The sequence below is a fragment of the Melozone crissalis genome, unplaced genomic scaffold, assembly GCF_028551555.1.
Source record: "Melozone crissalis strain CALT ecotype California unplaced genomic scaffold, PUWL_Pcris_2 ptg000016l_1, whole genome shotgun sequence".
Lineage (NCBI taxonomy): Eukaryota > Metazoa > Chordata > Aves > Passeriformes > Passerellidae > Melozone > Melozone crissalis.
The window spans coordinates 2,900,996-2,912,288 of record NW_026535794.1 but is presented as its reverse complement, the minus strand read 5'-3'; the positions used below and the strand labels follow the sequence as shown (position 1 = coordinate 2,912,288).

At 43.8% G+C, this 11,293-nt stretch overlaps 1 protein-coding gene across 1 annotated transcript in view; it reads right to left on the bottom strand.

The window, feature by feature from the left end:
- The window catches only part of OBSCN (obscurin, cytoskeletal calmodulin and titin-interacting RhoGEF), a 182,697-nt gene that overhangs the window by 15,839 nt on the left and 155,565 nt on the right, over window positions 1-11,293 (bottom strand). The window contains 13 exon segments of the mRNA XM_054273678.1: window positions 466-543; window positions 959-1,004; window positions 1,717-1,869; window positions 2,157-2,183; window positions 2,727-2,899; window positions 3,011-3,088; window positions 3,716-3,776; window positions 4,305-4,505; window positions 4,973-5,054; window positions 5,706-5,874; window positions 7,524-7,636; window positions 8,014-8,147; window positions 8,483-8,606. Of these exon segments, the coding sequence (XP_054129653.1) occupies window positions 466-543; window positions 959-1,004; window positions 1,717-1,869; window positions 2,157-2,183; window positions 2,727-2,899; window positions 3,011-3,088; window positions 3,716-3,776; window positions 4,305-4,505; window positions 4,973-5,054; window positions 5,706-5,874; window positions 7,524-7,636; window positions 8,014-8,147; window positions 8,483-8,606 (1,439 nt within the window).

The window sequence follows — 11,293 nt, the reverse complement described above, 5'->3', positions numbered from 1 at the left end:
GAGATGGGATTCCTCTGCTCTAAATTCTGTCATGTAGGGCATCTCAATTGAAGCTCGGCCTCTCCTTCCAGCCAGCAGAGAGAAACTGGCATGTTCAGAAGGCAATCAATCCAATTATTTGAGAGAATTTCAGGAAAAGAGGCATTTTCTTGGCACCTGTCTGTAATTCAGCTCCAATTGCAAAGGCAGCTGAGGGCACCTCACTTAGACACAACCTTGTGTCTTACAGGCACCTGCATGGGATTCCAGGCAGTAAAAACCTAGATAATTAATTCCTGACACATCCATCTCTCCTGGGCTTTTTCCCAACTCCCAGCCATGCTCAGATCTCTGCTGAGCTAGCTGCTCTAGCCTAAAAGATTTTCAAAGATTCAGATATTAAATTATCAGTTATAATATTAAATTATTCTGCAATTAAAAATAGATATAACTAAACAGAATCAACACAGATTAGGGGCAACTCACCTGCCACTTGCTCCGAGCCACAATGAATTTGAGCTGTTTGGTGTTAATGAAGTGGGCTGCTTCAAGAGGGACGTTGTGCTGCCAGGTGGAATGAGAGGAAAACCACTGGTTAAAAAATACTGATTTCATTTCTTGAGGTGTCTTTGTGGGGTTTTTAAAAGAATTCTCTCTTTACACAATTGTTTAATTTAGAAAAGTTACAGTAGATCAAATGCTGCAGTTCTTTCATAGTTAAATTGCAGACAAAATGAGCTTTTCAGTGATTAAATCAGAACCTGTTCAATATCTGTCATTAAATTATTTTTGCTGTTAGCAATTTTTGAGTCTTTTCCTTAGTGATTTAAGGCTTTGGAATATAAACTTTGGTCTGCAAGGCCAGTTTCCTTTCTGTACTGATGTGACAGAACAAGAGGGAATGGCCTCAGGTTGCACCAGGGAGGTTTAGATTGGATTTTAGGGAAAATTGACTAAATGAGGACCAGGACAAACTTACCATGAACCATTTGTGGGAAAGACAATCCAAAGCACTTGGCCTGGATCTGGTAAGAGAACAGATTGATATTTTAGTAGGAAATCCCCTCCAACACCAATCACTGATCTTCCTGAAGGTTCTGCTGCATGCAGACACCCATGTACACTCAGGGCTGTGTCCTTGGGATGCTGATTTGGAGCAAAGGAACAAAAAAGATACACAGAAGCTTCCAACTCAAGGTTTCCTTCCCCTGAGGGGAAAACATCCTCCTTTTTCAGCCTGACACTCCCCACAGATGCTCAGGAAGAGCTCCTGGCTCTTTGCAGGAACCCAAAGGTGTGCAGAGCAGCTCTGAGTGCCTTTGCCTCTTTAGGTGGCCAGAGTGAAAATAGCTTTGGCAGCAGGCAGAAAGAGTAGGAATGAAATTAAAACCAAATGCCTGTAAATATGCCTTCAAGCCAACTTTTGTACTTGAAATTGCTTAATGAATGTGGTCAATATTATTTAATTCCCTCCATACCAGTCTGTGCTCTTCCCACTCATCTGAGTCATTCCAGAAACTCCTCACCTGGGGGAGGCAGGGAGCAAAGACATCACCACACCACGGAGAGGCCAATTTGGCAAATATCCGAGTGGTGGGTTGGGTAATGGGGAATAATAAAGAAGAATTAGGGAAAAATGCAGCACATCTCACTCAGCTTTCTCCTTTTCAAACCAAACGATGAGCTGGGCTGTGGCTGCTGAGACACCAACAGAGGGAGGCACAGGAGGGCACTCACTTGGGGTGCTGCTGCAGGATCCCTTTCATGAAGTCCTTTGCATCTTCACTCAAGTGCACAACATCAGGAATGGTCCATGAAATTTCCCCGTTCTGGATGTTTAGGAGAGTTTTCCTGTCGTTTTCCCCAGCAAATGGAGACTTGCACGTGAGGCTTATTTATTGAACACCATAAAATGAAAGGAGACAGGTTTTAGGTTTCTGTTTTCTGGTCAAATTACAGAAGCACAAATGCTTACATGGGGCTTTTAAATACTTGAGGGGCTCCATGCCTGGGACTTGCAATGTTCATGAGGAGCAACCAGGAAATGAGGAAACCACAAAATAAATTGTATTTATTATGGGAGGACTGAATGCTCCACTGAAGTCCCTCATTTGAAAGTGCTGGAGGGCTCTGATGGACAAAGGGTTATTGGGGGAGTGTTTCCAAGATTTATTTACCTTAAATATGTGATGACTCCAACAGCCCTGAGGAGAGAGGGAACACAAATGTTATTTTTGTCACTAATTTTCCATCCTTCTCAAGCCCCTCTTCCTGCCACTGAAACAGCAAGATCACCTTCTCCTCACCTTTCAAGAATAATAAATCCTAAAAGCTATTTATTGATTTTTTCCATTTCTATTTATTTTTCTCCTTCAGTATTTTCTTAAATTGTTCTCAAGCAATCCTTCATTTTTAAATCACAAATAGAGGAAAGGACTCAAAATAATTCTTTTTTTTTAAAACTTTTTTGCCTTTTCTAGAAAGCTCTTTAGGATTATTCCCTCTAGTTGCTGTCTGGAATAGAGATCATCTCCTCCAAGATGCTTCTTTGCATTAATTAGCAGTCAGAGTTCAATTATGGCTAAAAAAAATTAGACAGAAGGAGCTTTAAAGATCCTTGATGGCTTTTGTATTGTCAGCGTTCACTTTCAGTTTCCTGTTTCACTGCTCCATTTACTAATTAACAGCTAATGGAAATTCAGGCCATTGAGGGCCTGGAAAAGCTTTTTGGGAGAATGAGAGATTACCAGATATCAGTTGCTTTTGACACTGGTGACTGGGAAACAATTTCTGGGGCAACAAACTCCGGAGAGCCGTATTTGCTGTACTGGGGCTGCACGGGCGTGATCCTCTGGGCAAACCCAAAGTCACAGATCTTCAGGTCTTCCCTCTCAGGATAAACCATGAGGATATTCAGTGGCTGTTGAGTGAAAAATAAATAAATGGGGAAATTTTTATTGTGACTAGGAAGTATTTTCAGTTGTAAGAATAATTCAAAGAACACCCAATCACTCGCCAACACGTTCATTACCTTGATGTCCAAATGAAGGATGTTGTTGTCATGAAGATATTTGATTCCTTCCAAAATTTGCTTGATGTAGAGTTTGACCTGAGAATTGAGTCCATTATTGAACAATTAATAAATGAACAATTATTAAACAGGGAGAGTAAATGGGAGAGTCCCTGATTTCACCAAGATTTGATCTTTAAAGGTCCCTCCCAGCCCAAACCATTCCATGATGTTGCTCTCTGAGAATTTCTCCAAAAAAAAAATTATTTTACCAATAAATATTGGACACCTAGCTACTAGATGGGAGATGTGAAACATTTTGAACTTTTAGCACCAAGGATGTAAAAAAAATCCCTTGGAAACCATAACTTCAGTTTTTCTTTTAAAGACAGAAAGGGAGTAGATAGAATACAGTTACAGGGGGATAAAGTGATAAACTGGTGCTAAATAAGGGGAGATAAGAGCTCCAGATGACAGACAGCAAGGAAATTATGACAAGAGAGCAAATACAATATTTTTTTTTAGGATGAATGCAATGCTGGTAGTCAAACCCCCTGGCTGTTTGTAGTTATTCCCCAAAAAAACCCAACTAGCAATGAAAGTTGCCAGGAACACATTGTAAAGGCTGATTCTGCTTTGATGGATTATCACTGGTTCAAAGACATTTATCATATTCCAAAAGGAAAATGCAGGAAGAACTGACTGTGCTTTCAAATGAGAAATTACCTCAGCTTCAGTGACCACGCTCTTCTTGAATAAACGGTCCAGGAGCTCCTCATTGGAGCATCTCACAGTGGCATTAAGGGACAACAGAACTATGTGGAAAAGCTTATTTTGACTCTGGAGCCTCCTCCATCCAGCCAACAGCAGAATTCACGAGGTGATCTCAGGCTATGGGATCATCATGGGCTTTGGGATCATCATGGGCTGCTCTAAACCTGGTGCCACTTCTGCTAAAATCTCCCTGTTGCTTTTGGGGTTTCTGTTCTGCATTTCCCTCATGCTCACCTGGACTAGATCTCATGGAAACAGAGCTTATAACTTCCAGATGTTTCAAAATTATTTTGGTGCTTAATGACTCATTCACACTTGTACATACAAGTCTGATTTTCTCACCCAGCAGAAGCTGAGGATTGCAGTGGAGCTCTCACAGAGCTGTGCTATCCTGCATTGCAGAGAAGAATTGTGTGTGCCCTTTTCACTCCGGAAAAAAACAAACAAACAAACAAAAAATTAATTACTTGGCTACTTCATAAATGAGCTCTACCCAGTACTACCCAGGCTCTTCCACAGACAACTGTACAGAAAAGGATACAACTCCAGAATCAAAATCAGTGTTTTTCGTGTTTCAAACTCATCCAGGAGCCTGGTAATTCTGTCGTGGGACAGAGAGGCAAGAATATCCCTCTCCTGATGAGCTCTGGACTTGGTTTTGCTCCTCAGAGGGATGAATTTGGCAGCACAGGACACCCTGTTCCCTTTGTGCACCACCCGTTTCACGAAGCTGAAGCAGCCCCTGTGCAGGAGTGAAAGGACAAGCCCTGATCAGACCTGGGCAGAGATTTTCCCCCAGCCTGGCCTTTGACAGCTCCCTGCTGCTCCGTGCTTCAATTCTCCAGCAGGAGAAGCTCGTTTTGCTGTGTGTGAGGTGCTGTTGCCCTCTCCTGGCTGTCTCCAAAGGGAAGCAAGGTGTTCCCATTGAGGGAAAAACTGCTGCAGTTGATGCAGGCTCGTGCTGGTGCTCCTGCATCCCTTGGACAGACTGATGTGACAGGCTTGGGATGCTCCTGTTGCCAAGAAGCCACATCCAGGCACTAATCTGTGAGCCTTTGGATGGTTTTTCTTGTTGGAGCTGCCCCAGCACACCTTGGAGTGACATCTCACTTCTGCCTGTATTTCCAACTTCTCAGGACCCATCTCTGCCTCAGCAGCTCAGATGGGCAATGAGAATTCCCTGGCTGTAGAGTTGGAAAATTTATTTACCTTCCAATCTCCTGCTTAACCTCATAATGGGAGTGGAGCTTTCTCCTGGTGGCCACTTTCTTTCCTTCTTGGTCTTTCTTAGCTGTGGAAATTAAGAAAAACAAAAGGGTAAATATTCAGACAACAATTCCTTGCAAATAGTATGCAAAGTTATTACAGGACAATTTAAGGCGGGAAAAATTAGAGGAGTCTTCTAAACTTCTAATGAGAATTAAGTGGAGTTCTTTGGTAAGAAGAAAGTGTCAAAATGAACTTTGGGGTTACCCAGAGAAGTGGCTGCCCCATCCTTGGAAGTGTTCAGGTTGAATGGGGTTTGGAGGAACCTGGGATAGCAGAAGGTGTCCCTGCCCATGGCAGGGGCTTGGAATTAGAGCATCTTTAAGGTTCTTTCCAACCCAAACCATTTTGGGATTTTGTGATTTGATTTTATCCTGGATCCTGCCAGACTGGCCATATATAAATGCTACACAGGAACCCAGAAAAGATTCCGTACAGGTACCAGAATAATGACTGCAACAAATGATACACTGCCATGGCAGTGGAGGCAACTCCTGCAGCTGAGAGGGTGGCATTGCCATCACAGGTGAGAGGGTGGATTTTTTTTCTCACAGGTGAGAGGGTGACATTGCCCTCACAGCTGAGAGGGTGGCACTGCCCTCACAGGTGACAGGGTGGCATTGCCCTCACAGCTGAGAGGGTGGCATTGCCCTCACAGGTGACAGGGGGACATTACCTTCACGTACGACGAGCTCTGCTTTGCACAAAACCTCCCCTCCTACATTTTTGGCAACACAGGTATAAACATCACCATCTTCCAGGGCAGCATTGTCCACGACTAAGAAATAAGATGTTCCTTTCCTCCCCTGATGGATCCTGTCGCTGTCTGTCAGCAGTGAAGTGCCCTGAGGGAAGGAAATGACATTTGGCACTGGGAAAGACAAGATGGAAACAGATGTTTCTGCTCTTCTGATGCCTCTGGTTTAGCTTTTATATTTTTCACATTCTGTGCTGCTTTAGTGTGGAGTTCTGAGCTTCATATCAGGGCATGGTGAGCTCTGTGCACAGAGCAGGGAGACAAAACAATTCCTGCTCCAGCTGGGCACCAAGGACAAATGATCCAAATCTCAGCCCAGGAGCACAAACACCGTGGGCTGGAGAGAGAAAAACAAGCAGGGTGGGACTGCCTGGGCTAAAGCTGGAATGGGACAATGAACTGCAAGGTGCAAATGGAGCAGAACTGATCCCAGGGAGAGACCCCGGGAGCGCTCGTGCATTTTGGGGCCATTTTGGTTCATCTTGGGCGCAGCCCTGGCTGGGCTCTGGTGCTGCCCCAGGTGGATCCATGGAGGAGATCCTTTTAATAAATCCCTGCTTTATTCTTTAGCTCTGTCCAGTCTCTGTTCCAGGCCAGCCTTCTCAAGGCATCACTTCAAAAGCAAGATATGGGAGCAGAGCTACAACACAGACTATTTATGTGAGGAAACCTCATGGAGAAAATGATGCCCAGGGGAGTGGTGGAGCCACCATCCCTGGAAGTGTTCAAGAAACAACTGGATGTGGGTCTGGTTGGCAAGGTGGTGTTCTGTCAAAGGTTGGACTCAGTGATCTTGGAAGTCTTTCCAACCTTAATGGCTCTGTGATTCTGTTTTTTTTTCATAAATGCTATGAAGAAAGGGGCAGGATGGAGTATGTGTGACACAGAACAAATTGTGACCATTTGCAAAAGGTCACTGTGACAGTAAAATGCAAGATAAAAATATATAATACAATATGTACATATATGTATATAATACCAGAAATATGAAGTGATGCAATCCTGTTTTCCCACATAAAATCTCTGTTTCTGAGTTTTTCCTTATTAAACTGTAACAAAAATTTAAGTTGGAGTAAATCACTCCACAGCAGCACCACCTCAGTGCTTGGTGGGAGCTAAAAGGTACCAGATACTAGGAAAGAAATGAAGGATAAGACACAGAGTATAATTTGATAAATGCTTGGTTTGCCCATGGTGTGGCACTATTTGGTACATCATCATCATCAGTGTCCTCTGTAAAAGCCTCTGGATGAGGATATCAACAGATTTGGGCTCTTCAGCCTGGAAGGGAGGCTCTAGCAAGATATGACAGCAATATTCTAAGGGATAATAAATAATTTCTCTCCCTTCTATAGAATATTCATTGTCCTTAGTCACGTTGATTTTGCGAAGTAGTTACAGGAAAGATAGAGCCTGGAAGTCACAATAAACCTGACAACTGGGATAAACTACTCAATCCCAGTCCTGCCCCCAAAGTGCAGCACACGTCAGTGGCACTCAGGTAGAAACAATTTCTCTTTGTGCTCTTTTTGATCCCCAAAACCATCTTAGTTGCCCTCTCTGCAGGGTGACAACACAGGGTGGAATGCACAGGTTCAGTGGGAACAGCTGGTTCCATAAACTACAGACACAATCCAGAGTCAGTGTGAGAGGTGTGGGAGGAAAGAGCAGATGGAATTCCCTGTGGAATTGTGCACTGCAGTCCTGACTCTCAGCCAGAGAAGAGTCTGCACTCACCTTGAACCACAAAACTGTGGGCTGAGGGGTTCCTTCAATGACTGCCTGGAATTTGGCACGTTCCCCAGCGTTCACCTGCACATCCTCTATTGTCACTTGCATATAGGGAGGACCTGGTGAAAAAAGAGCATTTGCTGCATGCAAATGAAACTGAAACTTTTTTCCCAACGTGCTGACAGAGTGAAGTTACTCAATGGGATTTATAGGACAGGTCATTTAGGATGTAACAGTAGTTTAAAGTCAAATGAAGAGGTACAACAGCAATCTATTTGGGGTTCTTCCTGCTGACAATTGCTTTTAGGCTTCTTATCTTCACACTTACCTATTACTTTTTTGTTTAATAAACAGTTATCCCTCAAAAATTTAAAAAAAATCAAATTTAAAAAAAAATTTTAAAAAATTAAATAAATTTTAAAAAACCAGTCAGGAGTTGTTACCAAAAGAGGAGACAGTGAGAATCATGGGAAAGGGAAACAGGGTTTGGTCTTACTTGTTGGAGTCTTCTCCTCAGTCTTATACACTCGAGTTCTTTCTGTGGTCTCGATGTAAACTTCACTGTGCACGTCCCAGACCACATCTCCTTCTCTCCTGTACCAGCCTCCTGCCCCTGCATCTGGGGATGTTCTTTCAAGAAACCCAAGAGAAAAGATCATGGCATAGCCACACAACAAGAGGTGCAGGATTACACCCTGCCATTGATCTGTTTAGCCAGCAGACAAAGAGTTATTTGCTTAAAATTAATGCAGGAAGAATTTTGGTTTGGGGGGGGGGGGGGGGGGATTAATTTCTCTCCAACTTTTTTTTGCCCTTCCTTGACAAAGCATTGTCACCAGGATTCTGAAAATGTTGACAAACTACAAGAAACTGTTTGGATCCACCACAGGAGACTTGCTTTTCTTGCACCAAAGTCAGAAATCCACGTGGATATCCTGGATATGTGGAGGTGGGTATTTATTTACCTGTCGATGGGAACAGTGCGTTCCCAAGTGCTTCCCCCTCCAGCAGCCTCCTCTTCCCTGGAAGGAGCAGGGCTGGGCTTTGGCACCCCTGGTTCTTCAGCTGGAACCTCCCTCTGAGCTTTGGCTGGCAGCAGAAATGGGGCAAGTTAGACATGACACTCATGAGACCATACCCAAACCCCAGAGCCAACCTCTGGAGCCATTCCTGGTGTGCCTCGTGCCAGAACTGAGCCCACCTGAGCTCAGCTGGGTGCAGACACTGAAAGTTAGAGGAGAATTTGGCATTTTAGCAAAAAGCACACGAAGCAAAGGGATTGGGCAGCACCAGAGTGGTGGCACTTGGCTGACTGGGCTAAACTGACTGTTCTGTAAGGAAATACACACAGACAAAGGTGGAAAGGCAGCTGGTAGGGACAGGGAAATAGAGGTGAGCTGGAAGGATAGTGTGGGTTCACACAGCCTTTGTGGGAGATAATTTAACCATGTCTGGGTTGTGGCTCATGGCTGGGAGGAAGTCATGGAATCACAGAAGCATCCAGGTTGAAAAAGACCTTTAGAAACAAAGTCCAGCCATCAACAGCACTGCCAAGTCCACCCCTGAAATGCATTCCAGGGAATAACCCAGCGTTAGCAGTGTCCACATGAATTCTTCCATTCAGCTTTGAGTTAGAACAGTTCCTGACTCCCTGCTGTGATCACAGACAGCACCAGGGACAGGAGTGAGCTCACATCCACGTGAGTTGGTGGTCAGAGCAGGTCCTGGCTGAGGACATTCACAGCATTCCCAGAATGACCAGGTTGGAAGAGACCTTCAAGATCATCGAGTCCAACCCAGCCCCAGCACCTCAACTCAACCCTGGCACCCAGTGCCACATCCAGGCTTTGTTAAACACACCCAGGGATGGGGACTGCACCACTTCCCCGGGCAGCCATTCCAGAACTTTATCACTCTTTCTGTGAAAAACTTTTTCCTAATATCCAATCTGTATTTCCCTTGGTGCAGCTTGAGGCTGTGTGCTCTGGTTCTGTCAGTGCTGCCTGGAGAAAGAGCCCAATATCAATATGATTGATATGGAGGTAATATGGACTCTTACAGAGGACCTGGTGGTGTTTTAGCATCAGCATTACTGCACCTCCACTGTAAAATGTCCTTGCACAGCTCTGAGTTACACCAGAACAAGCTCTGGCATGTGGGGCTTGATGAAACCAAAAAATGGTGCAGCTTGATGGCTTTTCCAGTTATTTTTCTTATTTTAATCAGATATAGATTCAAAACCCGGTTTGATCTCACATTCCAGAAGTAACTGATTGTCTTTTGGTATTGACCATTGGAATTACACCATAGGATAAAGTGCATCATCTCCTTTTTCATTTAAGGAGAAAAGGTTAAATCCAGAGGAGTCTTCTACCCAGCAGCTAGAAATATTTTAGGGAGCACTCTAGAGATCTTTGGTGCTGGCTGGTTTTGGAAAAGAACAGCTGTTTCTAGAAATCACATAAAACAGCTCCATTGGGGTGGAAAACATGGTTATTCAAGGAAGTACTGGATCAGAGATCCCAGGTTGTGGGATTGTGCTTTCCTATCACCAGCATTATTGAAATATTTACCTCCTTTTTATTTAAGGCAAGTGATCATAGAGAGAGGTGTCAAGTCTCTATCTGATTAAAATAATTCCCATAACAAGATGAAAGACCTGCCAAACCATCTCATTCACTATTGTATTTTCTCTTTAGCTGTGACTGTGGAAATAATCTGCTGGGTGACATTTTACTTAGGATTTTTGAGTCATCCCACTCCACCAGAGGATTATTTCCAAAGATGATTTGTGACTAGAAAGCAAAAAAGGTTTTAATGCCCTGACACTTTTTTTTATGCTGTTATTTTGGGTCTGATTCCATGAACAGCTTTTATTCTTGCTAAGTTTTGAGTAAGAATATTTATTTTTTTAAGGAATTATCTGGAGTTTGAGGGCTGAAGGTTACTTGGCATTGTCCTTTGAGCTAACAGTGGTGGAGAACAGTTATTCTGACTTGACACAGAGACAGCTTAGACAAGTTGTTATGGCAGAAGCAGAGGAAGAGTGGAAGGGTTGTCGTTCATCCATGATTTTTTTAAAAACAACAGAAAGACAAAGGAATTGTTCTCCTGGCAAGACACAGCCACATACAGAGTTGATTTTAGTCACACAGAAGCTGCAAGGAGTCTGTCCAGGCTTCAGGGTCAGTGAAATGCAGGTGAACTTGAGGCACACAACCCTCTGGAAGTCTCTGACAGTTCGTTTGGGATATTAAAGACATTTCCAGCTTGTTTACAGCAAACAATAAAATAAAGAAACCTCCCTTACCCACCCCACCAAATCAAAACCCAGATGATTCTCTGAATGTAAAGGAGGGATCTCACCCCACCTTTTCCCCAGAAGTACTTGAAGTAAGACCAGGGGAAAAGTCCAAAGGTGGAAAAGATCCGCTATTCCTGAATTTTGGGCAGATGATGAACCAAACTCTATTTCAGCCATGGTTTTCAAACACCTCCTGCTTCCAGAAAGATCCGCCCCAAACTTACATCCAACCTAACCCCAACACACCCTCCATGGCCTGAATGCTCTCTCTCTTAGTCTTCATCTCCTCAAAACACAACAGCACAGAAAAATGAGCTTAAAAACATCATTACTGGCATGCTAAATATTTTTCTGTCTCTCCGCTCCCAGGTGACATCTCCCACCTTCACACCAAACCTACCACGGCCTCCAGCAGTCTGGGTTTGGGTGCTGGCTTCATGAACCACCACAGAGGGCAGATGATTGGGCAGAT